Below are 27,783 nucleotides of genomic sequence, written 5' to 3'. Positions count from 1 at the left end.
AACGCAGATTTTATTAGAACCAACAGCATGGAAATATAAATCCTTCATAAGAACAACATTTATCTTTAAATAAAACTACAATAAGAATGATACAAATAACCAGCATTTAAAAAGTCATAACTTTTCATACTTTTAAAATGCTTGTTTTATGCACCATAAACTAAAGTCACTTTAGATTGTAATTTAGCGTAACACAGATACACATGTGCACTTATATGTGAGCATCTTAGTCGCTGGTTATCCCTAAACATGCCTGGCTTTACAGAAGATTGTTCAAGCTGGATAACCGACTAAATCCCTTCCCACATACATGTGTTCTCTCCCCTGTGTCTCATATCATGTGTGTTCAGGTTGGATGACCGACTAAATCCCTTCCCACATTCCCCACATACATGCGGTCTCTCACCTGTGTGTGTCCTCTTGTGTGTGTTCAGGTTGGATGACCGACTAAATCCCTTCCCACATTCCCCACATACATGCGGTCTGTCCCCTGTGTGTCTCATCATGTGTGTGTTCAGGCTGGATGACTGACTAAATCCCTTCCCACATTCCCCACATACATGCGGTCTCTCCCCTGGTGTGTCATCATGTGTGTGTTCAGGTTGGATGACCGACTAAATCCCTTCCCACATTCCCCACATACATGTGGTCTCTCCCCTGTGTGTGTCCTCTTGTATTTGTCCAGGCTGGATAAGTCACTAAATCCCTTCCCATATTCCCCACATACATGCGGTCTCTCCCCTGTGTGTGTTCTCTTGTGTGTGTTCAGGTTGGATAACTGACTAAATGCTTTCCCACATTTCCCACATACATGCGGTCTCTCCCCTGTGTGTGTCATCACGTGTGTGTTCATGCTATATAACTGACTAAATGCCATCCCACATTCCAAACATACATGCGGTCTCTCCCCTGTGTGTGTTCTCTTGTGATTGTTAAGGTTGGATAACTGACTAAATCCCTTCCCACATTCCCCACATACATGCGGTTTCTCCCCAGTGTGTGTCCTCTTGTGTGTGTTCAGGCTGGATAACCGACTAAATCCCTTCCCACATTCCCCACATACATGCGGTCTCTCCCCTGTGTGTGTCCTCATGTGTGTGTTCAGACTGGATGACACACTAAACCCCGTCCCACATTCCCCACATACATGCGGTCTCTCCCCTGTGTGTCTCAACATGTGTGTGTTCAGGCTGGATGACAGACTAAATCCTTTCCCACATTCCCCACATACATGCGGTTTCTCCCCTGTGTGTGTCATCATGTGTGCGTTCAGGTTGGATGACTTACTAAATCCCTTCCCACATTCCCCACATACATGCGGTCTCTCCCCTGTGTGTGTCCTCATGTGTGTGTTCAGACTGGATGACACACTAAACCCCGTCCCACATTCCCCACATACATGCGGTCTCTCCCCTGTATGTGTCCTCTTGTGTCTGATCAGGTGGGATAACTGACTAAATCCCTTCCCACATTCCCCACATACATGCGGTCTCTCCCCTGTGTGTGTCCTCTTGTGTGTGTTCAGATTGGATAACTGACTAAATCCCTTCCCACATTCCCCACATACATGCTTTCGGTCCCTGGTCTGTGTTCTCTTCTGTGCGTTCTGGTCTGATAACCAAGTCAGACTCTTCCCACTTACTCCAAGATCTTTTCCTGTGGCCGCTGCTAATATATATATTTTGGAATGAGAAGCAGTTACATTGTTTATTAATTGCCTTGACTGGTTGAAAGATGCATTTTCTGTCATATTTATTGGAATGTTGCAAGATTGTTCTGTCCTCATCTTTTCCATATACTCAGCTGGGTGTTTCATCTTCAGATGTGTGAGGAGGTAATCCTGGCTGCTAAAAGCAACCTTGCAGTGTTGTCATGGGTGAATTATTGGTGCTTGGCTTTGTACTAGACGAGACAAAAAAGTCACTGTTACACAAACTGTCTTACAAAAGGTCATTAAGGAGAGGTAAGTTGGCACAAAAAGTTCAGGGTGAAAGTTAACTGTAGATGTACAGTACATTGTAAAAATGAAGGGTTTAGCACAACATGTGCAGCATTAGGGTCGGGAGAGTAGATGTAGTGGATCATACATTCAAAGTGGATCATAATATTTAACGATTTAAAAGGAAATCGCACTAGCTGCAAAACACCAATGAAAGTGGCAGAAATCTTTTCAAATCATTTGATAGATAGTAAGTCGATAGTTTCAGTTTTAAACATATTAAAAAATTGCGGTAATGACACCCGTTAGTTTATTATTTCCCCGGGTGCGATATTAACTTCACTTTAACAGAATTTGACGAATCCGAGCCGTAGTGTTTTGTTTATGCCTGTGGGACAAACCAAGAACTAACCATGCTTTACTAGCCATCAAGGTGGCAAAGGGGGGTAGGTAGTGTAAAGTAATGTTTATATTATCCTCTTTGTGGTCAGCTAGTCATGGAAACCGATGGACTAGTTAGGGGTTAATATGTACTGTAATGTATTTTAATAGATATTTTATCATCTATTCAATGTTGGTTTAGCTAATAATAATAATAGTAGTAGTTTGTTCTTGTATAGCACTGCTATTTTTACATGTCAGAATCAGTGTCTTTACTCACTGAGGTGCTCCTTCCTCTCTCTTATTCTGCCTATGTATATAATGGGCAGAAATATTGGCCATTATATACATAGGAAAGACAGGGCTAACGCCAGCCTGGAGTAGGTGATATATAAATATCTAAATTTGATGCATGGCAGTTTTAATTGAAAATGAGGTATTATGCCTGGTTTATATCAGATCCGGTGATTTTAATGGGTCCAATAAAATGTGATTTTTTTTGGCCCTGCAACGCTGATTCATTGAACGATAAAACTAAGGCACTTTTATAAGGGCGGTAATACAGCATTTTTGGTTACCGCAGCTTGATGTATCCGGCCCTTTGACTCAAGTCAGGTTTAGTGATATTAAGTTCTAGTTGACCCGCAATGGTGTATGCAGATCTATCAATATTTGCAGTTTAACATCAGTAATAAGACAATAGAGATGTAAAAACCACACAACACACATATTCCTGATTACCTGGTGCTGGCGTGTTACTTTTCCACAGCGTGCCCACTTGATAACAAGCTCTTTCCCATATTCATCTCCATACCAGACCAGGAGCTCCGTGTGTGGGGGGAGTTCTGTGCAGGATATGTAGTAGATTTTCCTGTGGTACTGCAATGCCACAAGGTTCTGTTCTTCATCGTTTCTCGCACAATTTACAAACCTAAAATTGGGACAGTTAGTGAGGTCTCAAAGTAATGTCTATTTTATAAAGGAAGAGCTGGAAAAAAAAACAAGTTGTTAATAATGTGACTTGTCTTTTCTTTCTTCTCTACAGTTTTTGAGGTGAACAGAAGTTAGTAGAGAGCAATGTATATACGATGGCTCACTTGTATGTACCACAGTTTGCAAGGAATGGGAGCCACAGGCCACACTAGTGACTATCTTATTACTTAAAAAATCACTGTTGTTAACTACTGTACGTCTGTTATATCTTCACAGTACAGCTATAGATCTCTTTATAAACCAAACTAACAATCAACAGTCAACCTTCCCTTAAATCTACGTTTACTCAGGCTTATCTCCATTAAAAGTAACCCCTTTATTTTTTTTTCCCCGTCTTTCTTCATACTCCTTCAATTGTCACATACTCAGATCTCGGCTCTGATGGAGCCGTCTAAGAGATATATAGTCATTAATCTCAGTTATTTATTCTTCTTCACTCGTTGGTCTCTTATAGCTAGTAATTGAGGATGCCCTTAAAAAATATTTTGCAGAAAACAATGTAGAAAATATATCTCCGGCAATATTGTGGGAGGCTCATAAAAGTGTTATAAGAGGAGTATTTATCCAACAAGCCTCTTTTAGGAAAAGACTAAGGGAAAAAGAAATATTAGAAATAAGTAAACTAATCCAAGATTTAGAAACAAAACATAAAAGGACAGCCGACAAAGAGATACTAGTGGAACTAATAACAGCCAGAGGAAAGTTTAACTTGTTAACAACCCAAAAAATAGAAAAGTCACTGATATGGCTTAAACATAAATACTATGAGAAAGGAAATAAAATGGATAGACTACTGGCCAATCAACTAAAACAGAAACAGAGCCAATTTAATATCAGTAAAATTCGGAAACAAGATGGTGTAGTCTCGCTGGACCCAAAAGTCATTAAGGAGGAGTTCAGGCTATTTTACGAAAAGCTATATAATATAGAGGTGGTACAGAAAAAGAAAAAGGAGCACATAGAGGAAGATATAGAAATATTTATGAAAGATATCCAAATTAAAACAATCACACCTGAAGCAAGAACTAAATTAGATGCTATCTTAACGTGGGAGGAGATAGAAAAGGTAATAAAAGACCTGCCTAATGGGAAAAGCCCGGGACCCGATGGTTTACCACATACCTATTATAAGACTTTTGCCAACTCCTTAATAGTACATATCCAAAGTATGTTTAACACACTGAGAGATACGGGTAATCTATCACAGTACATGTCAGAAGCCCATATAACAGTCATCCCCAAACCAGGCAAGGACAAACTAAATTGTGCAAGCTATCGCCCAATATCGCTTATAAATGTAGATGTCAAAATACTCACCAAGATATTAGCAAATAGACTTAACGAATACCTACCGGAATTGATAGAGAGGGACCAAACCGGATTCATACCAAAAAGAGAAGCCAAAGATAACACTAGGCGAATTATAAATATACTGAACCAGGCCAATAAAACACAGACCCCAACTATGATACTGTCCATAGATGCAGAAAAGGCCTCTGATAGGGTGCAGTGGAATTTTATGTTTAAAATGCTAGAACGTATAGGAACGGGAGAAATGTTCAGACAGTATGTAAAGGCCCTATATAGTAACCCATCGGCAAAAGTTAAGGTAAATGGACAGATGTCGAACTCACTTAACATACTTAATGGCACAAGACAGGGGTGCCCATTGTCCCCATATATTACAGGAGTTCAAATAGGTGAGAAAGAACATAAGATCGCATTATACGCAGATGATATTCTACTAATAATAACTAACCCGCTGATATCATTACCAAATATAATGAGCGCTCTAGGTAGATATAGTTTAGCATCAAATTTTAAAATTAATCTAACGAAGACAGAGGCTCTCAATATAAAGCTATCAGCAGAATTGGCAGACCAGGTAAAAGAAAACTTCCCCTTTGAATGGAAGAATAAAAGTATAAAATATTTAGGAACAAATATAACATCAAGAGTAGAGGAGCTGTTCCAAGCTAATTACACCCCACTAGCTAAAATAATAGAAGATGATTTAAAAAGATGGAATAAATGTATTATCTCGTGGATAGGTAGAATTAACTGTATTTAAATGAATATTCTACCAAGGCTTATGTACCTGTTTCAAACTATCCCAGTGAAAGTCCCCAAGCAATATATTGCCATGCTTCAAAGTAAAATTAACAAATTTATTTGGGAATTTAAAAAACCAAGGACTAATATTAAAACGCTGCAAAGACATAAGTCACAAGGAGGAGTCGGGCTGCCAAATATTAATAAGTATTACCTGGCAAAGCAGGTGAACGCTCTCTTTCAATGGTATCATGATACAAAGAATAAACTGTGGGTGGAATTCGAAAATAACTACTGTACAAATATAGACACAAATAAGGTTCCCTGGCTTAGGAAGATAGATCGGCCTAAAGATCTCTATGAACACCATACTATCGGTGCAGCTCGATGTGCATGGGATGAAATATCCAAAGATGAGAAGGTCTGTACGTTCCCCTCCCCTCTCACCCTAATATGTGGGAACCCCGATTTCCCCCCAGGAATGGACTCTAGAACATTTAAAAAGTGGAGCGGAGCGGGGCTACTAAGATTAGGAGACCTGATGGATATGGGAGAAATTAGACATTTTAAATACTTCCAGGACCAGTTTGATTTCAAAGAAGGAGAAAGATGGCAATACACACAAATTGTTCACTATATGAGCACCAAAAGAAATAAAAAAAACATGTTGAGGAGATTGAATCCTTTCGAGGCGGCGTTGGTAGTGCTAGGTGCTAGAAGACATAATATATCGTATATCTATAAAACAATACTGGAAATCAAAGCTGAACCTAAACCCGGATTTGTATTAGCTTGGGAAAAGGACCTGGGTAAGGAATACTCTGCACTAGAGTGGACACAAATGTGGCGTAATGCCAGCACCTCCTCGATATCGACGAATATACTGGAAAATATATATAAGATAATGTACAGGTGGTACTATACGCCACAAAAACTGAACGCATGCTATCCAGGAACATCAGACAAATGCTGGAGAGAGTGTGGGGAGGTGGGTACAATGCTACATATCTGGTGGGAGTGCAAGAAAATAAAGTGTTTCTGGGATGAAATAGTCGAACAGATTTTCAATATAACCAAGATCAGAATCCCGAAAGACCCGAGTACCTCCTGCACACGCGGGAAGCTTTTCATTTGAATTTAGCGGTGTATGGATATTGATCCACGCTATTATACAAGCAGCCTCCCTCTGTGTTTATTAATTTGGATCGTGCTCTACTATCCTATTGCGAGATCCTCCAGCCCTGAGGGGTCATTGAGCAGCTCACTTTAAAGTCAGGCATGTCCTCGAGCATATCAGCGCTGATATATCAAGGATCAGCGCTGATATAGGGGACTATGCGGTTAGTAGCTAGACCGGCTCCTTTTCTACCTGGTATTTGGTGTTAACAAGCTCTGTATCGAGGGGGGGTGGGGTGGATACGGGTTCTATTGACCTTACCTCACAATACTTACCTCCTGTATACAACTCTCGATCAACAGCTGTGAACACTGGCATTCTCAATGTGCACTTAAGGCGTTATTCTGCTACCTCCTGAGCAGTATCCTAGTGAGCTAAGCTGATACTGTAGTTCCCTATAACAGCCTCACTTGTCAGCGCTGACTTATGTTCTACCACTGAAACACTGTGGTGGCTGTTTTCATGCTACACCCATTTGCGCACCTAATCACCCTGTTACTTCAAGGGTGAATTGCCTACGTGTGCTGGGGGTTTGCATTTAGCACATAAAAACAGCGTGTACCTGTTGGTTACAGAGTCGAGTGCATTTGCCGCCATAGATAGATACCACTGATACTTTCACTGATAGAAGTGAGGGTGTGCTTATATTGGTATTTGCCACTTTTTGAAACACTAATATATGTATTCACACATTTTGCATATGGTGTTTCTTTACAAAACACCAATTGCAGTACAGGTGTTCAAGTGGCCCTATCCTATGCCTCAATTATGCCATTAATCTTACACCTTACCTTAGTATCTGTCATACCAGTCTGCACTTATCTCCTGTAGTGTGGGCTATACAGGTCACTACTATAGACCTGGCAAGTGAATCAGTCTGGGGTTCCCCTTTTAGAATTAATACCTTGCCTTGACAGCGTTAGTGAGTTTATCTAGCCACTATTACACCATCATTCACAGGTAGATACCATACAGGTCTTACCTACCGCATACCATGCCTAAGTGTGCTTATGTATATACTTTAAGTGTGTCAATTTAGTGCGTATTATACGCCCTGATACATCCACATTGAGACAACCTTTCAAGTGGGCTCTCTATGGCTCCTTCCCTATATCTTTAGGTAGCTATAACTATAGCGACAGATCCCGAATATCTATTAGGGATCTCCTTATTCACTATCTACCCACCTAGCCATAGGTGGGTTACCAATGATACAGTCATGTGCTGTTGAATCACACTATTTAATCTTATTTTAACACCCTATTTTTTATTCATGGTTATTAATAAAGTATTTTAACATTACAATTATACATTTGCTGTGACTGAGTGCTTGAAGACTGGGTTCTTTTTTCTTCTGTATACAATATCCTATTGCTAAACAGGGAAGGGGTCGAAGGGCATAGAATTAGGAAATCCTTACTCATACATATGCTGAACGCAGCAAGATGCACTATAGCTGCCAACTGGAAAAAGCTGTAAACTCCCACTATGAGACAATGGGAGTCGAGGGTATGGGAGGTTATGAGAATGGAACAGCTCTCATATATAACAACTGATACAAGGCTAAAATATGAGATTCTCTGGCTACCGTGGTCTGAGTTCACTGGTCACAGAATACTGTAAGGTGAGAGAGGAATCATCTGCCAAAATGAGAACAATAGGGATAAACGGGTTTACTACGTATGAAGTTGACTTACTAGGAGAGCTTAATATAAGAGAATTGTGTTTTGTTTTTGTTCATGAATGTATTTATTATTTAACAAGCTGTATCTGCGACATTACAGTTTGTATGTTTGACTGTGATTGATTTGTTTGATATGATTATGTATTATATTGTGTTATGTGTTTACTGTCATAAAAGCATTGACAATAAATAAAGAATTAAAAAAAAAAAAAAATCACTGTTGTAATTAAAAAGTCCCCGACACGATGACAAGTGACACAAACGTGAGTTTTCTTCTGGTGGAACTAAGCAGAAACAGAAAGTGGGGTTGATGTAACAAGGTGTAGCAGGAATGTGTTCCATTAGCAACCTGAGCATAGAACAGGCCCTGAACTGATTTGGAAACTGGACTCTAAAAAAAGCCTTGAGCCACAGTCTAATGAGGTAAAAATGTCAGTTTGAGCTTGAATAAGAAAACTAAAAAAGTGGAACCAGCCCCTGTAAGAAAAGTGTAACATTATGCTCAAGTGCAGGGTCATGAACATATATGATCAAATACAGAAATGCTGTTTAAAGCTTAAAAGGAGTCAGTATGAAAAGGTATCATGCCAAGCACACCTCTGAGGAAGGCAGCATGGGCTTGATGTCTCTGATTTAGAGAAGGAGGGCATCATACTATTAAAGCAGGAGAATAAAAAGGTGAGAGCGCACATGAAGTTTTACTTCCATCCTTTTTCCTATTGTCTCCTCAGCCCTATTTGTCTGAACATTGTTTGAACAGGCCGTGTAAGGCGACATACGGGCAGCAATGGTGCTGATCAAGGCTGTGAGGAGAAGACAGGAGTGAGGGGAGAGGCGCAAAGAGCTGCTGTGATCACATGCTCATTGCCATTTACTTGAGTGACTGTTACAGTGCAACTGAGGCTATTGCGCTTTAGTGAATCTAGTGTTTGGTAAACAGAGGAGGCAAAGTGGATAAAGAATAATAACCCCCTGCAGATCAGTACCTGGGAGGCAAATAAAGGGTGTGGTAGGAAGGGGGATACAGAACACAAACAGCAATAGAAACACAGTAAGAGAAACCATGTGTGACTGGTAACTCTCTGTGACGGTGAGGGGGTAAACCAGGCTCAATAATAAAGGTTAAGCCCACTTGGTTACCCCGGATCGTGTGTTGGGGTCCTAGAGTGTCAGCTTTTGGACCTGACTGTCGTATATGCATTACTGTGACTGTGTGCAAATTAAGCGACAATAAAACATTTTTGCGGGGTTGGGGGGGAGGGTGGGAAGAGCGAGGTGAGGGGGTTGGGGGGGAGGGAGGGAAGAGCAAGGTGAGGGGGTTGGGGGGGAGGGTGGGAAGAGCGAGGTGAGGGGGTGGGGGGGAGGGTGGGAAGAGCGAGGTGAGGGGGTGGGGGGGAGGGTGGGAAGAGCGAGGTGAGGGGGTGGGGGGGAGGGTGAGAAGAGCGAGGTGAGGGGGTGGGGGGGAGGGGGGGAGAGCAAGGTGAGAGGGTGGGAGGGGGGGGGAAGAGCGAGGTGAGAGGGTGGGAGGGGGGGGGAAGAGCGAGGTGAGAGGGTGGGAGGGGGGGGAAGAGCGAGGTGAGAGGGTGGGAGGAGGGGGAAGAGCGAGGTGAGAGGGTGGGAGGAGGGGGAAGAGCGAGGTGAGAGGGTGGGAGGGGGGGGGAGAGCGAGGTGAGAGGGTGGGAGGGGGAAGAGCGAGGTGAGAGGGTGGGAGGGAGGGGGAAGAGCGAGGTGAGAGGGTGGGAGGGAGGGTGAAGAGCGAGGTGAGAGGGTGGGAGGGAGGGTGAAGAGCGAGGTGAGAGGGTGGGAGGGAGGGGGAAGAGCGAGGTGAGAGGGTGGGAGGGAGGGGGAAGAGCGAGGTGAGAGGGTGGGAGGGAGGGGGAAGAGCGAGGTGAGAGGGTGGGAGGGAGGGGGAAGAGCGAGGTGAGAGGGTGGGAGGGAGGGGGAAGAGCGAGGTGAGAGGGTGGGAGGGAGGGGGAAGAGCGAGGTGGGAGGGAGGGGGAAGAGCGAGGTGAGAGGGTGGGAGGGAGGGGGAAGAGCGAGGTGAGAGGGTGGGAGGGAGGGGGAAGCGCGAGGTGAGAGGGAGGGGGAAGAGCGAGGTGAGAGGGTGGGAGGGAGGGGGAAGAGCGAGGTGAGAGGGTGGGAGGGAGGGGGAAGAGCGAGGTGAGAGGGTGGGAGGGAGGGGGAAGAGCGAGGTGAGAGGGTGGGAGGGAGGGGGAAGAGCGAGGTGAGAGGGTGGGAGGGAGGGGGAAGAGCGAGGTGAGAGGGTGGGAGGGAGGGGGAAGAGCGAGGTGAGAGGGTGGGAGGGAGGGGGAAGAGCGAGGTGAGAGGGTGGGAGGGAGGGGGAAGAGCGAGGTGAGAGGGTGGGAGGGAGGGGGAAGAGCGAGGTGAGAGGGTGGGAGGGAGGGGGAAGAGCGAGGTGAGAGGGTGGGAGGGATGGGGAAGAGCGAGGTGAGAGGGTGGGAGGGAGGGGGAAGAGCGAGGTGAGAGGGGGGCTGAAGAGCGAGGTGAGAGGGTGGGAGGGAGGGGGAAAGAGCGAGGTGAGAGGGTGGGAGGGAGGGGGAAAGAGCGAGGTGAGAGGGTGGGAGGGAGGGGGAAAGAGCGAGGTGAGAGGGTGGGAGGGAGGGGGAAAGAGCGAGGTGAGAGGGTGGGAGGGAGGGGGAAAGAGCGAGGTGAGAGGGTGGGAGGGAGGGGGAAAGAGCGAGGTGAGAGGGTGGGAGGGAGGGGGAAAGAGCGAGGTGAGAGGGTGGGAGGGAGGGGGAAAGAGCGAGGTGAGAGGGTGGGAGGGAGGGGAAAGAGCGAGGTGAGAGGGTGGGAGGGAGGGGGAAGAGCGAGGTGAGAGGGTGGGAGGGAGGGGGAAGAGCGAGGTGAGAGGGTGGGAGGGGGGGGGAAGAGCGAGGTGGGAGGGGGGGGAAGAGCGAGGTGAGAGGGTAGGAGGGGGGGGAAGAGCGAGGTGAGAGGGTGGGAGGGGGGGAAGAGCGAGGTGAGAGGGTGGGAGGGGGGGGAAGAGCGAGGTGAGAGGGTGGGAGGGGGGGGAAGAGCGAGGTGAGAGGGTGGGAGGGGGGGAAGAGCGAGGTGAGAGGGTGGGAGGGGGGGGGAAGAGCGAGGTGAGAGGGTGGGAGGGGGAGGGAGCGAGGTGAGAGGGTGGGAGCGCGAGGTGAGAGGGTGGGAGGGGGGGGGAGAGCGAGGTGAGGGAGTGGGAGGGGGTGGGGGAAGAGCGAGGTGAGGGCGTGGGGGAAGAGCGAAGTGAGGGGGTGGGGGAAGAGCGAGGTGGGGGGTGGGAGGAGGTGGGAAGAGCGAGGTGAGGGAGTGGGAGGGGGGGGGGAAGAGTGAGGTGAGGCAGTGGGAGGGGGGGAAGAGTGAGGTGAGGGGGTGGGAGGGGGGAAGAGTGAGGAGAGGGGGTGGGAGGGGGGGGAAGAGTGAGGTGAGGGGGTGGGAGGGGGGGAAAGAGCGAGGTGAGGGGGTGGGAGGGGGGGGAAGAGTGAGGTGAGGGGGGGGGAAGAGTGAGGTGAGGGGGGGTGAAGAGTGAGGTGAGGGGGTGGGAGGGTAGGGAAGAGTGAAGTGAGGGGGAGGGAAGAGTGAGGTGAGGGAGTGGCAGGTGGGGAAGAGTAAGGGGGTGAAGAGCGAGGGGGCGGGAGGGGCAAGAAGAGTGAGGTGAGGGGGGGGGAAGAGTGAGGTGAGGGGGGGAAAGAGTGAGGTGAGGGGGGGAAAGAGTGAGGTGAGGGGGTGGGGGGGAAAGAGTGAGGTGAGGGGGTGGGGGGGAAAGAGCGAGGTGGGGGGTGGGAGGGGGGGAAAGAGCGAGGTGAGGGGGTAGGAAAGAGCGAGGTGAGGGGGTGGGAGGGGGGGGAAAGAGCGAGGTGAGGGGGTGGGAGGGGGGGGAAAGAGCGAGGTGAGGGGGTGGGAGGGGGGGGAAAGAGCGAGGTGAGGGGGTGGGAGGGGGGGAAAGAGCGAGGTGAGAGGGGGGGAGGAAAGAGCGAGGTGAGGGGGTGGGAGGGGGGGAGGAAAGAGCGAGGTGAGGGGGTGGGAGGGGGGGGAAAGAGCGAGGTGAGGGGCTGGGAGGGGGGGGAAAGAGCGAGGTGAGGGGGTGGGAGGGGGGGGAAAGAGCGAGGTGAGGGGGTGGGGGAAGAGCGAGGTGAGGGGGTGGGGGAAGAGCGAGATGAGGGGGTGGGGGAAGAGCAAGGTGAGGGGGTGGGGGAAGAGCGAGGTGAGGGGGTGGGGGAAGAGCGAGGTGAGGGGGTGGGGGTAGAGCGAGGTGAGGGGGTGGGGGAAGAGCGAGGTGAGGGGGTGGGCGAAGAGCGAGGTGAGGGGGTGGGCGAAGAGCGAGGTGAGGGGGTGGGAGGGGGGGGAAGAGCGAGGTGAGGGGGTGGGAGGGGGGGGGGGGGGGGAAAGAGCGAGGTGAGGGGGTGGGAGGGGGGGGGGGAAAGAGCGAGGTGAGGGGGTGGGAGGGGGGGGGGGAAAGAGCGAGGTGAGGGGGTGGGAGGGGGGGGGAAAGAGCGAGGTGAGGGGGTGGGAGGGGGGGGAAAGAGCGAGGTGAGGGGGTGGGAGGGGGGGGAAAGAGCGAGGTGAGGGGGTGGGAGGGGGGGGGAAAGAGCGAGGTGAAGGGGTGGGAGGGGGGGGAAAGAGCGAGGTGAAGGGGTGGGAGGGGGGGGAAAGAGCGAGGTGAGGGGGTGGGAGGGGGGGGGGAAGAGCGAGGTGAGGGGGTGGGAGGGGGGGGGAAAGAGAGCGAGGTGAGGGGGTGGGACAGGGGGGGGGAAAGAGCGAGGTGAGGGGGCGGTGGAGGGGGGGGGGGAAAGAGCGTGCGGTGAGAGGGGGGTGGGGAAAGAGCGAGGTTGGAGGGGGGTGGGAGGGTGGGGGAAAGAGCGAGGTGAGGGGGTGGGTAGAGGGTGGGAAAGAGCGAGGTGAGGGGGTGGAGGGGGGGTGAAAGAGCGAGGTGAGGGGGTGGGAGGGGGGTGAAAGAGCGAGGTGAGGGGGTGGGAGGGGGGTGAAAGAGCGAGGTGAGGGGAAAGAGCGAGGTGAGGGGTGGGAGGGGGGGAAAGAGCGAGGTGAGGGGGTGGGAGGGGGGGTGGGAAGAGCGAGGTGAGGGGGTGGGAGAAGAGCGAGGTGAGGAGGTGGGGGGAAAGAGCGAGGTGAGGGGGTGGGAGGGGGGGGAAGAGCGAGGTGAGGGGGGTGGGAGGGGGGGGGAAGAGCGAGGTTGAGGGGGTGGGAGGGGGGGAAAGAGCGAGGTTGAGGGGGTGGGAGGGGGGGAGAGCGAGGTCTCACAGGAAAAGCTTGTGACCTTTTCTTCCAACCTTGTGTGGTGTGACGTTATTTGGTTTAGCGTTACAAAGGGAGGGGGTGGCGCTTAAAGCCTTTATGCTGTTTAAAGCTTAAAAGGAGTCAGTATGAAAAGGTATCATGCCAAGCACACCTCTGAGGAAGGCAGCATGGCCTTTATGTCTCTGATTTTAGAAGGAGAGCATCACACTATTAAAGCAGGAGAATAAAAAGGTGAGAGCGCACATGCAGTCTTACTTCCATCCTTTTTCATAATGTCTCCTCAGCCCTATTATTCTGAACATTGTTTTGAACAGGCCGTGTAAGGCTACATACGGGCAGCAATTGGGCTGAACAAGGCTGTGAGGAGAAGACAGGAGTGAGGGAAGAGGTGCAAAGAGCTGCTGTGATCACATGCTCATTGCCATTTACTTGAGTGGCTGTTAAAGTGCCATTGAGGCTAGTGCGCTTTAGTGAATCTAGTGTTTGGTAAACAGAGGAGGCAAAGTGGATAAGGAAAAATAACCACCTGCAGATCAGTACCTGGGAGGCAAATAAAGGGTGTGGGGAGGAAGGGGGATACAGAACACAAACAGCAATAGAAACACAGTAAGAGAAACCATGTGTGACTGGTAACTCTCTGTGACGGTGAGGGGGTAAACCAGGCTCAATAATAAAGGTTAAGCCCACTTGGTTACCCCGGATCGTGTGTTGGGGCCCTAGAGTGTCAGCTCTTGGACCTGACTGTCGTATATTCATGTAACGCTGGATCACGCTATATCAACTCATTCTGTATATCGTTAAGCCCACTTGGTTACCCCGGATCGTGTGTTGGGGCCCTAGAGTGTCAGCTCTTGGACCTGACTGTCGTATATTCATGTAACGCTGGATCACGCTATATCAACTCATTCTGTATATCAACAGGATAGGTGGAATACCCATACCATTAATGTTAGCATTTATTATCGTCATTAATATTTATGTGATAGTGGGTATGGTTATTTCACACTGCTAAGTTGTGTCACACTATATTAACTCATTCTGTATATCAAATTTTTTTCAGACACATCCAACCATCAGAGCTGTCTACATGGGCTCTTTTGAATACCTAAGAGTAGTTATACCAAGAGTTGATGTTTTCTAGCTGTTTTTTTAGCAGTTTTAGTATGTTTAGTATTTTATTAATTGCATAAATAGAATTACTGAAGAGTTTTTGGATATATATTTTTACTAGCTGATAGACCTGGCGTTGCCCGGAATGTGAATGGATAAAAAAAAAAAAGAATGTTGTTTGTAATAAAAGTATATGAATGAAATAGAATGAAAACAAAGACTAATATATAAAATGTGTAAAAAGGTTTTATTGTCGTTGATGAGGAATAAAAAGTGGTATATAAATTTGTAACAAACATATGTAACAGTCCATGGGTTGGTGGGGGTGTGTTGTAAGAGGAAGGTTGTGTGGGTGTGGGAAGAGGAAGTGTGGTGGGTGTGGGTGGTGTGGGAAGAGGAAGGGTGTGTGTGTGGAAAGAGGAAGGGTGTGTGTGTGGAAAGAGGAAGGGTGGGTGGGGGTGTTGTATGTATGTATGTCTTTATTTGTATAGCGCCATAAAATGTACATAGCGCTTCACAGTAGTAATACATGTCATATAAATAACAAATATAAATAACAGATCATGGGAATAAGTGCTTCAGACATACTGTAAAAGTAACATTAAGGAAGGAGTCCCTGCTCCGAGGAGCTTACAATCTAATTGGTACTGCTGCGGCCGAGTTTATTCGAGCATTTGCCCGGTCTCGGCCGCAGCAGTAACCTGGCGCGCGCCGGAGGGTGCCGGGCGCGCGCCGAAGCCGCGGAGGAGCGCCCTCCGATCGGGGCTTTCCTCCCTCCGCTCGCCGGGTCCGACCGGAACCCCCTGCCGCCGTCCCCCACATCGCGGGACACCAGGGCTCCCTCGGGGAGCCCTGGACGCGCGTGCAGGGGGCGCAGGCACCCGATGACGCATGACCGCGCGGCACGCCGAGGGAGTGGGGCTAGCAAGCCGGGACATGTCCCGGCTTGCGGTACTAGCCCTGCTCAATTTAAACGTGTCGCCTCTGTAGGTAGGGAGAACGTACAGAGACAGTAGGAGGGAGTACTAGTAAGCGTGTTGAAAGAGGAAGGTGTTGGGTGGGTGAAGAGTCAGGGTGGGTGAAGAGTCCAGGGTGGGTGGGTGGTGGTGTGTGAAGGAGTAAGGAAAAGAAATATAAAAAGTGTGTATGTGATGTAAAAATAATAGTGTTAAAGTGTAAACATAAATGTTATGTAGTACATTGGTGGCATAAAGAGTTAATAATAGGTGTTAATGATGAATGTAAATGTGTTATTTAAAAAAGGTTTTAATTTGTTGCTAAAATGGATGTAGCAAATTGCAGTAATGAACAGTTAATATGAGGTATTTTTAGGAAAATGTTTGTATTATTTTTTTTAATAAAGTTTTAAAATGTTCGCACAAAGAAAAAAAAATGTTTAAAAAAAAAGTTTAAGTGGAGTTCAGGGGGCCGGCGGCCCCTGTCCGTGCGGTGCCTCGGTGTTGATTTTCCTGTCTTTCGGGATGTATGGCCGGGGGGAGGAATAGTATGAGGGGGGGAGGTAGGAGGGGGTCGTTTTTCCCTCGGGGTTATTGCGCCATTGCGCGCGTGCGGGCCTTGCCGTCTTGGTCTTGGGACTCGTTCCTCGGGGCTGATGACGTTGACGACTTCTCCACGTCCCGTGGTGGGCCCGTTGGCGGATGGATCCACTTTGTTATCTCAGCGGTGATAGGCCCGTCATCTGCCGGCTTGTGCTGGGGCTCCGGACGGCTCGGCTCGGGACGGACGAGGTAAGGATAGGGAAGGGGGGGGGAGGGAAGGGGGGGGGGAAGGGCAATAGGGAGAGGGGGGGGAAGGGGAAACTTGGGGGGGGGGGGGGGTAGGGAGATTGGGGGGGCGGGGGGGGATCTGGTTACTAGGGGGGGGGATGGGGAATTTCCTGGTGCTTGTGATAAGGAGGGTTAAAGGGAGGGTAGTATTGGAGGGTTAGACTAGGTGGGGCGAGAGATCAGTGTGGTATGGAGGTTTGGTTGATGCACGTGGATCAGCCATCTTGTTCTTGCGAGGCAGGCTTTGTTGCTCCCTGGGTCTTTTGACTGGCGATTCGTTCCGAAGCTCTTGGTGTTTCCGCCGGGTCTGCTCGTGATGCTCTGGGGGGGCTTCTCTCTCTCTCCTCTTCTCTTCGGTTGGGGACGCCGATCGCCTCGAGGAACTCCTTGATGTCGTCAGGATCGGTGATGGTGAAGAACCGCCCGTTCCTCGGGACAATGAGCTTGAAGGGGAAGCCCCAGCGGTAGGGGATTCCGCGATCCCTAAGAAGTGCTGTGAGGGGCTTCATCCCTTGTCTTTTTAGGACAGTCCATCTGGAGAGATCGTTAAATACTTGAATTGTGTAGTTATCTATTTTGATGCAGCCTTCCCTTCTCGCAGCTGCAGAGATCTTTTCTTTCGCCGTGTATGTGTGGAACTTCATGATTATATCTCTCGGACGCTTTGGGTCTGGCGATTTAGGGCCAAGGGCTCTATGCGCCCTGTCAAGCAGGAGTTCGTGGTCTGTGAGGTCAGGTACCAGCTTTAGGAAGATGTTTTTGAGGTAAGTTGGTAAGGATTCTGGGAGGACCGTCTCGGGAATACCTCTGAACCGCAGGTTCTGCCTGCGGTCCCTATTTTCGTGATCTTCAATGGTGGTTTTTAGCTTGGCAATTTCGTGGCCCATTCGCGCCATTTCATCCTCCAAGTTTGAGTGTGAATCTGCCATCTTTGTAATTTTCGCCTCCACTTCGTCTGCCCGTGAGTTCAATTTGTTAACATCCTCTCTAATGTCCCTTAAAACCTTCTCGAGGTCTTGTGTGAATCCTTTTCTCATTCTGAGGAGCAGGGCTTCGAAAAAAGCCGGGTTGAGCTCTTGCTGTTGTGCAGGACTTGGCTGGTGTATATCAGCCGCCTCCGCGGCGTCCTCGTGTTCTTCGTCGCCATCTTGGATGCCTGCTGCCAGCTCCATCTGTCGCTGTGCTGGGTGGAAGAACTTAGTTACGGGGTTCTGCGATTTCTTTTGGTTCCTCCCCGTCATGCCTAGGTACCTTAGGGAGGCTGTAAGACACTTTTGGGGTGAAAACGGCCGGTTTGGAGTGCTTTTCTAATAGCGTTATAGGGAGGGTGTCGGGAGCTCTCCTTTTACCCTTCCATTCACGGTGACGTCACCGGAAGTCCCCCACTTGGACAAGGGAATCCCCCCCCCTCCCTCCCAGGCTGAAACCACCAAGAGCCAGGTCGTATGAAAACAACACCACCACCACCTCCCCCCCCCATCCCCACCCCCCCGACCACCCCTGAAGGTACCGTGGATGTTCCACCAAGCGCCCCCCCCCCTATCATTCCCCCGATACACCTGGGGCCCTAGAACTGCTGGGGACTCGATCAATGGCAAGAACTAAATTAACCCCTCACGGGGCCGCGAACTGCCGCATATAGATGATGTCCTAACAATGCGATACGCAAACCCAAGTGTGTAAATAGATGACTTCCCTCGCCCCCCCCCCCCCCTGAAAGAACAGAATTCGAAGCTGATATAATGACTAATACGGGGCGACAAAGACCCACAGTTGTTTAAAGTATAAGCAATAAACACTCATAGCAAGGGTTTACAGCACTTACAAATGGTCAAGAAGATTTCCCATAAGTTGTAAATTATACCTATGCCTAGAGAGATAAGCCAGCTCCCCCCCCCCACCTACCCCCCTCCCTTGCCTACCGCAAAGAGAACCGCTCTCATTAAAGTTACTATGACCTCCCTTAGCTTATCAAGAGAAATAACGAGGGAATGAGTGACTGGAGATATACACTGATGTGATTTTCCTTTTTTCTTTTGCCTTTGCCTAACAATGTAACCCAGTAATCTGTATATTGTACTGCAATGAAAAGTGTTGATGTAATGGGACAGATCATTAAACCCCAAGCTCTCTCCTCCCCCCTCTCCAACCCCCCCTCTACCCCCCATCCCCCCCACCCAGCCTACTCCACATCCTTTCCCCCCTCCCCCCCCACACACCCCCTCCCCTCCCCCTTCCCTCCACTCACACACCCTACCTCCCCCTGTCCTCCCCCTGTCCCCCCCCCCCCCCTGCCCAGATAAAGTACAGGAGAAAACCTATACATGCGCCTTGTACCCGAAATCTCAATCCATCATAGTAATGGTTAAGACAGAGTGAAACAGACGTCTGTGAAGTACTTTAAAACATATGTGCCTAGTAATGCAAACCTATAAAAGACATATTATTACGAGGGGAACTGCGAGGATATCACGGGATATAACCTGATTTCCCCTACACCCTAAGGTCCCATTCCCCCCCGCCCTCCTCCTTCCCTACCCTCCCCCTCCCACCCCCCCCCCTCTTTTACCCTTCTCCCTCTCCCTCCCCCCCTCCCCCCCCCTCCCACCACCCCCCTCTTTTTCCCTTCTCCCTCCCTCCCACCTCCCCCCCACCCGTCTCACCTTCCCCACCCCTCCTTGTCCCCCTCCCCCCCACCTCCCCAAACTAGAGTATACAAGCCTCTCCCCAAGGCTATACCCAACCTCAATACCCCCCCCTCCCCCTCACCTGCCAAACTTAAATGGGAGGGTGTCGGACCTCCAAACCTGGAAGTACACCACGATTGACGCCGCGGAAAGATCTCCCGGGGACTTTCCCCTCAACCCCTGGACACGAAGGTGCCATAGGGGAAAACAAATGGGCTATCAGAAAGCCCACTTCTTACTTACCTCTTGTGTGCCCCTCCCCCTTCCCCCCTACCTCTCCCCGCCCAACTCCCTCCCACCCAACTCCTCTCGAACTCCTTACGACAAAATGACCCACGAACCAAACAGCGCCCCAACCAGCCCCCACCCCAATAATAAACAAACCAAACCCCGTCATGGGATAAATACGGGTTCCAGGCCTCACAACCCTGGAAGCACGACCCCACAATAATGTCATCAATTAAAATCACTTCCCTAAATGTTAAAGGCCTCAACTCAACTAAAAAACGTAAGTTAGCTCTCCAGGAACTTAAAAAACTCAGGAGCGATATCATATGCTTACAAGAAACGCATTTCAACTCTAATGATCCCCCAAACACATTCAAGCAGACCTTCCCCAGGCCTTTTACGCCTACTCCCAGGTTAAAAAAAAGAGGAGTAGCCATTCTAATAAGGAACAGTGTTTCATTTGCCCTTACCAAGATTACCCGAGACCCAGATGGCCGATACCTGCACATACAAGGTTCCCTCTCTGGAAACCCTATTTCTATAATAAATATATACGCCCCAAACGAAAATCAAGTTCAATTTATCCAGGACCTGCTAGACTCTCTTGACCAATCAGCTCTAGCTTCGTTGCTCATAGTTGGCGATTTCAACATGGCCCTATCTCCCGACCAGGATAGAACCACCCTACCGTCCACCCAATACGTAGCCCAGACCCAACAAAAAGCGACAAGAATTAGGGAGATCTAAAAAGTTTCTCCCTCACAGATATTTGGAGGGCCCAGCACGTGGGCCAGAGGGGACTATACGTTCTTCTCGGGCCCACACCAATCATACTCGCGGATCGACTATTTCATAGGTTCACAAATGTCCTCAAGGCGTCCTCCCACTCCAATATAGGACCGATAACGTGGTCTGACCATGCCCCGATAGATTTGACCCTATCTCTCCCGTTTGTGAAACACACCTCCTATAATTGGAAACTTAATGATACCTTACTGAACGACCCCCAAACAGTAGATACGATTCGACACAAACTAAATATGTTCTTTGAGCAAAACAAAGGGTCAGTCCCTCTAGCGTCAACACTGTGGGAAGCCCACAAAGCTCAAATCAGAGGGGACCTAATCTCTCTAGCATCTTATAAAAAAAAACAGAAACTAAAAACGCAAAAAGCGCTAACTGAAAAAATAACTACTTTGGAACACCAACATAAAAAGTCACCTTCCAAGAAACTACTCAGAATACTAGAAAAAACAAGGACTGAACTAAGACAGTCCCAATTAGAGGAGGTGGAGAGAAACTTAAATGGTCCAACCAGAAGTTTTATGATAAAGGCAACAAAGCTGATAAACTTTTAGCATCAAAACTTCGGGGCATAAAAACAAGCGGCCAAATTACAAGAATCCACACAAAAGGAGGCCACACCACTTATATCGAAAAAGAAATAGCCCAAGAATTTGCAAAATACTATACGGATCTCTACAATCTCCACCCCCCCAACCAAGACCCCAGTAGACGTAGACTATATCTCGCAATTTTAGCAAGATGTAATCTACCATCTCTCACGGAAGAGGAACTCAAAGCCCTAAATGGTAAGATCACCCAGGAGGAATTGGCACAAGCCATAAGCACCCTTAAGATAGCCAAAACCCCTGGTCCAGACGGCTTCTCAAACGCCTATTATAAAAAATTTAGAATGCCGATCTCCACCTTTCTACTCGATATGTTCAACTCTTTCCTAGAAGGAGCCCCGATCCCAGGCACAATTTCGGCTGCCAATCTAGATATTATACATAAGGAAGGAAGGGACCCGCTGCAATGCGGTAACTACAGACCAATCTCCCTGCTTAACACAGACCTTAAACTCTTTAGGCAAGATCCTAGCAAACGGTTAAATCCTATTCTCCCCAGACTAATTCATATAGACCAAGTGGGATTTGTGTCAGGAAGACAGGCCTCTGACAACACCGCAAGATTATTAATATCATTGACCACGTGCATCTCAACAAACTCCAAGCTATGATCCTCAGCCTAGACGCCGAGAAGGCCTTCGATCGGATCAAATGGACCTTCCTAGACAAAACCCTGCTCAAATTCGGCTTCTCAGGCCCGTTTCTAGAGGGGGTCAGAGCACTCTACCAAAACCCCACGGCATACTTAAAACTACCAGGAGGACAATCCAGTCCGATCCACATTAGAACGGAACCAGACAGGGCTGCCCCCTAACCCCCTTACTATTCGCAATATCAATAGAACCACTGGCGCCCAAGTTAGAGCAGACCCGAACATCACAGGTATAACTATAGCTGACAAAAATGATAAAATATCCCTTTTCGCGGACGATGTCATTCTGACCCTATCTAACCCACATATTTCCCTGCCCAATCTCCACAAATTATTAGATGAATTTAGTCAGGTCTCAGACTACAAGATAAACAGGGACAAATCCGAGGCACTGAATATATCTCTCCCCGAAGCCACATGGAAACATCTCCAGTCAAATTACAAATATAGATGGAACTTGTCCCATATAAAATACCTAGGAATAAAAATCACTATAAGGTATTCCATGCTATATAAAACGAACTATCCCCCCCTATTTAGTCCAAATCAAGAGAGACCTTGAGACATGGAATACATACCAGATTTCCTGGTTTGGCAGAATCGTCTCCGCTAAAATGATTATCCTTCCCCCGCCTGTTATACTATTTCCAAACCCTCCCAATCCCAACACCGCTAGCCGAGCTAAAAAGATATACAAAAGCAAATAATGCAATTTATATGGAAGTATCGGAAACCCCGAGTTCCGAGGTCAGTGCTCATGGCAGCTAAAACGAGGGGTGGACTAGGAGTACCAGATGTGGTCAGATATTACCAACCGACCCAGCTCAGACAAGCAGTAGTCTGGAACAGCCCCCCGAGTACAACCTGCTAGTTAGAAATGGAGGCTAGCTATGTATCCCCTCTCCCTCTCCCAGTATTGTTATGGTCCCCAGAATAAAGAAAAACCTCCCCAGAAATTTGAACTAGGAGCAATGAAATGCACGTTGTCTATCTGGTCCAAAAACTGAGGAAAATACGGCCTAACTTCACCCCCTCCCAACTCACCCCCATACTTGGGAACCCCGAATTCCCTCCGGGATGCACCCAAGCCCAAATCGGTCTACTTCAGGACCTTCATATTAACACGGTAGCGGATCTGCTGGAGAATAACGAAGCTCTGTCCTTCCAGGAGCTCAAAAACAAATTAGCGACCCCCCACCTCCCCATTTTTGCATTCTTACAGCTACGACACTTTCTCAGAGCTCTGTCCGCGTCCTCAAAATTCCCCCCCGTAACCAAATTTGAGTCCCTCTGCCAAGTCAGAGAATACCAGAAGGGACAAATCACATCAATTTACAGAATAATCGAAAATTCCCCTCCCCTCGCCCACACATGCCTATATGCAAAAATGGTGTTTAGACCTGGGCGTACCCCTAGATCTCGAGGAGTGGGAGGACATCTGGGAGGCAGCCCCCAAAACTTCAATCTGCTCGGTAACAAAAGAAAACATATACAAAATACTATTTCATTGGTACCTGACCCCGAGTAGATTGAGCCAGATCTTCCCCGGCGCATCGGACCTGTGCTGGAGGGGATGTGGACAAAAAGGGGACATGGCCCACATATGGTGGACATGTCCCGAAATCCAGAAATTCTGGACCAGAATCCAGAGATTGCTGGACGAGACCCTGGGCCTGGAGGTCCCGCTGGACCCTCTGACATACGTGCTGGGCAGCCCAATGGAGGACATCCCGGCCCCCGAGGCCAGACTGATGTCAGCCATACTCACAGCCGCAAGATGTGCGGTTGCAGCAGCCTGGAAACAACTGAAAGCACCCTCAAGAAGGACAGTAGTAAACAGAATAAACTTAGTCATGAGCATGGAAAGACTAACAGCAATGCTCAAGCAAAAAATGCCACAATTCCACAACACCTGGGAACCATGGATTAGTTTGGGAATCTCGCCACCAGACTAGACCCAATATAAAAAATAACCCATCTCCCCCCATCTACCCCCGACACTGGCAATAAGAGAGGAATACCCCAACACCTCCCCCCCCCCCTTCCGCCCTGAAACCTGCCCCCCCCAACCCATCTTATGTCGTTCCCATCTATCCCCCCCCAACCTGAGTCTCCCCTACCCATCTCTTTCTTGACACTAAACTGAGAAAAGGCTTTATTGAGATTGTCTCCATAGAATACAATCAAGTCAAGTTATTCCCATAGGATTGTTAAATACTGTACTGATTGTAACCCTGAATGTAACAACTTTTATCTGTCTCCAATAAAGGAAAAAAGATTGTTTAAAAAAAAAAAATTCAAATTAGTTGCTGGTGAAAGTGATGTCTGCAGAGCGCATCCAGAGATTGGCGTGCGGAGGGCATTGGTAGATGTAAATGTATGTAGTTGATGTGTGAATGATGTTGAATGTATGAATGTAATATGTGTGCTGATTTGTTAATGAAGCAATGTTGAGGGTAATGAAAGTATGATATAGCGGCTATGAAAGAAAGTAAAGAAATGAAAAAATTATAAGAATGGATAAAAAACTTTTTTTAGCAAAGCGGGGGTAATGTAAATGAAATTTATTATAGCGGCTATGAAAGAAAGAAAAGTAATGAAAAGATTGTATAAATGGATAATAGAAAAAAATTGTTAGTGTGTCGGGCATTTTATAAATTGAATTGACACTGCGTAGGTGCACGCCATTGTAGAAAGAGATATAAATTTGAATAGTAACAGACTTTGTCGGCCATTTTAAAACATTTAAAAAGACTGCCTAGGCGAAGGTAGGGGCGGGAATAGTATTGATAAAAAAGTAAACGGACGGCCATTTTAGTGATATAAATGTATTGTAAGTGAGTTGTTTGAGAATTTATTGAAGTTCATAAAGAGAGGGTGGGCGGTGTAATGTGAGCGGCGTCCATGTGTTTGTAGAGGCAAATGTTTGTATTTAGTTGTTTAAAAGGCAAATGTTTGTATTTAGTTGTTTAAAGAAAGTAAAAAATTGGCGCACAATGTAAATTTATTAATTTAAAATTAACTTTTAAATTGGCGGGCATGCGTGTTGTGTGTGAGTTGCTGTTGAAACTGATGTGTGCGGAGCTTATCCAGAGATTGGCGTGCGGAGCGCATTGGTAGATGTAAATGTATGTAGTTGATGTGGGAATGATGTTGAATGTTAAGTGTGTCGGCCATTTTATAAATAGAATTGACACTGCGTAGGTGCACGGCATTGTAGAAAGAGAAATTTATTTGAATAGTAACGGAGATGTTCCGGTTACCATCATAAGGGACTGACTGGAGTTCGAGCCGCAGTGGAGCAGAGATCACACCCGGCAGGGAGATCATCTCTATCTAGGACTTGTTCCTACCATGCGAGTTAAGCCTTGCTGTCTGTAAGTAGGGGCTCCAATTTTTGTGTTCCAGATGACCTGCGGTCCTCAGTCTTGGCATAGTTCTTTTTAATAAATAGTTGTTTTAATTGTCGCTAGGATTCTTAATTGTCTGTGTATATTAGTTCAGTACTGCTCACCCTACAGTGTTGCGCTATGATCTTTGTTTGTTTGTGTTTATTTCTTTGCATGGTCTGTCAAGCAAGTGTGCGGATCCCTTGAGGAGTACAGGACATTCCACTGACAATTTGGCGCCAGGTTTTTTTCTTTATTTTGTGTTATTCTGTTAGTACTGGCAGTATCACCGGGCAGCCATCCTTTATTAGAAGTTTTTTTACTAATATCACAGTGTGTTTTACACTTTAGCGCTAGTTCACATTTATTTTCACCATTACTGAGTGTGAGTGTGACACTGAGTGTGTGTGAGGGGGTGACTGTGTGTACAGGGTTGTGTGTGAGTGTTGGGGTGACAGTGTGATATGTCAACTTACCAAGGAGTCCTCAGAGGTTCTGGGCGTGTGGTGTGACTGCAAGTGTGTGAGAGTGAAGGAGGTGATGTCACAGTGGGGCGTACCTCTTGGCCAATGAGTCACGGACCAATCAGATTCACCGCAGATAGCACTAACCTCACTAACCATTCGATTTTATATATTAAAATAAAAGATAAGATAGGTATTTATGCTGTTTCCTAACTCTCGCAGGCGACCTGTGCTCTGACCTCTCCTCTCTGCTGCAGTCTCAGATTCACTTTCCCGGAAGTGGAGACACTGACTACATCCAGGTCACAGCTCTGTGTCCTACTGCGCATGCTCACACCAAGGGGATCAGGGAGTTGTAGTTTTAGACTTCAAAACGGATCACGTGTCACATACTGTGTAGATTAGAAACGAGACAATAACATTTCCCAGGCTCTGTGCTAGGGAAAGATAGTTTCTGCTGCATGTAGATGTGTATACTCCTCTTGGTCCTTAATATATCTCAGTAAAGCTGCTTCTAGTTCATCACTATGTATATAAATATATACCTGTTCTCTCTGTGTCTCAGAGGGCTGGGGCAGCACAGGCTGCTGGTTTTGTCTTTGAAAATGCAGATTGTCCTGATGTTATCATTTAGTTTATTTTCCAAGTTAATAACAAGTGCCCCCCCTGCTCCCTCACACAGAGCCCCCTCTCTGCTCCCTCACACAGAGCCCCCCCTCTGCTCCCTCACACAGAGCCCCCCCCCCTCTGCTCCCTCACACAGAGCCCCCCCTGCTCCCTCACACAGAGCCCCCTTGATCTCCCACAGAGCCCCCCGGGGTCTGACACTGAGCAGAGCTGCAAAGTGCTTCATCAGAACCCTGACGCTGCATTATGCCTGCCCCAAATAACACTCACACCATGTGCACTAACATCAGGAAGAAAAAGAAATTATGATTGTTTTCTTTTTTTTACGGTTCTTAATCATAAATGTGTCATTAACTATTAAAAAGCTTCTGTTGCCAATTTCACTATACTTCTGTGTCCGCTTCCAGACACCAGTCTGCCTACAGATCTCATTACTCATCTAACCAAAGCCTACTCTGCCCACACCATCTGTTCTGAACATAAGACTGACATGTATCTATAGGAATAGTTATGCAGGCTATTGATCCCCATGTATGCAGCTCTGTTTTAACTGCGTAATTTCTGAGTAATACATGTATAGTGTTGTGTCACTGCCCACACTTTTCATTTTGTCCCAGTATCTGAAAAGAGATTACACAAGTGGTAATACTTGAAAACGAGTGGTAACTCTCAATGCATTACTTCCTGGTAAAACATTTTATAAATAAATACAATTAAAACAAAGCAGGATTTATGGGTCCCATCCTAGCCTCAAATCAGAGAGATGGGGAAAAAAAAAAAAAAAAAAAGATTTGATTGGCCTTCAGCTAGGGTGACCACCCGTCCCCCTTTTGCCGGGACTGTCCCGGTTTTTCGAGAGCTGTCCCGGTTCCTCTGTGTACCCGGAAATGTCCCGGTTTTTCCTCCATGTGTTCCTTTTTTTTTGTCGCGTTACCGGCGGTGCGCGAGTTATTAGCTGTGGTGCGCTGTTTGCTATGCGCGACTCTGCGGCGGCGCGGAGGAGGAGACTGCAGCAGCCCAGCTGGTAAGTATTTTTTTTCTAATGCACCCCCCCCCCCCCCCCGGCAGTTTCCTACCTTGTTGGCCAATCCCCTGCGTCCCGGCATTAAGCCCCGCCCCCCGGCATCATCCTTCACCAAGGCCCGGCATGTGGGAATGGGTGGAAGGGCGCCATGGGGAGGGGGAGCAGGGCCAGCGTGCCTGTGGGGGTCAGGATACGCGTGCCTGGGGGCGGGGCTTCCGCTTCCTGCGGCAGAGCACACGTGGTGTGTCTCTGCCCGCTCCTGGCTCCTCTGCGCGGTGTCTCCTGCCCGCTGGGGTGATATGAGGTGGGTTTTTTAGTGCCTTTGCCTCCTGTCCTGGCGCTCTCTTCCCCCCGGGTCCCCTTGGTTTGGGAGATGGGCGCGGGGGTGGGCAGTGGTGGCTGCGCGGTGTCCCCCCCATTCTGCCCCAGGAACCCGTGGCTGCACGCCGGGGGAGGGAGGGCGGCAGTTTGTACCTTTGCGTCCCGGCGCTCCTACCCCCCCCCCCTTGGTGTGGGAGATGGGCGCGGGGGTGGGTGGCAGGGGGAGGCAGGGCTGCCTGCTCGTGGCTGCCTCTGTCTGTACTCCACTGTGTGTGTGTGTCAGTGTGTGTGTGTGTGTGTGTGTGTGTGTGTGTACCAGTGTGTGTGTGTGTGTACGTGTGTGTGTCTGTGTACCAGTGTGTGTGTGTGTGTGTGTGTGTGTGTACCAGTGTATGTGTGTGTGTGTGTGTACCAGTGGGTGTGTGTGGGTGTGTGTGTGTATGTACCAGCGTGTGTGTACCTGTGTGTGTGTGTGTGTGTACCTGTGTGTGTGTGTGTACCTGTGTGTGTGTGTGTACCAGTGTGTGTGTGTGTGTGTACCAGTGTGTTTGTGTGTGTGTGTGTACCAGTGTGTGTGTACCAGTGGTGTGTGTGTGTGTGTAC

General features: G+C 48.4%; 1 protein-coding gene across 3 annotated transcripts; it reads right to left on the bottom strand.

Moving 5' to 3' along the window:
• LOC142466823 (uncharacterized) lies at positions 1-25,516 on the bottom strand. 3 transcript variants are annotated; one of them, XM_075572307.1, is made up of 3 exons: positions 25,448-25,516; positions 3,062-3,251; positions 1-1,902 (listed from the first exon to the last, which is right to left on the bottom strand). In XM_075572307.1, exon 3 carries the CDS (start codon positions 1,814-1,816, stop codon positions 515-517), a length of 1,302 nt encoding a protein of 433 aa, XP_075428422.1. In that variant the 5' UTR covers positions 1,817-1,902; positions 3,062-3,251; positions 25,448-25,516; the 3' UTR covers positions 1-514. The 3 variants fall into 3 exon arrangements, with proteins under 3 accessions (XP_075428422.1, XP_075428420.1, XP_075428421.1); XM_075572305.1 differs by having other exon boundaries at positions 25,221-25,494; XM_075572306.1 differs by having other exon boundaries at positions 25,304-25,494.
• Between the last annotated feature and the right edge of the window lie 2,267 nt (positions 25,517-27,783).

Source organism: Ascaphus truei, chromosome 15 (assembly GCF_040206685.1).
Source record: "Ascaphus truei isolate aAscTru1 chromosome 15, aAscTru1.hap1, whole genome shotgun sequence".
NCBI classification, from domain to species: Eukaryota; Metazoa; Chordata; class Amphibia; order Anura; family Ascaphidae; genus Ascaphus; species Ascaphus truei.
The sequence above is the reverse complement of the archived record's forward strand: the minus strand, read 5'-3'. Positions and strand labels throughout refer to the sequence as shown.

Bases quoted from the DNA above. Each gene is read 5' to 3' on its own strand.
- LOC142466823 (XM_075572307.1), bottom strand. From the start codon at position 1,816: ATGAAACACCCAGCTGAGTATATGGAAAAGATGAGGACAGAACAATCT.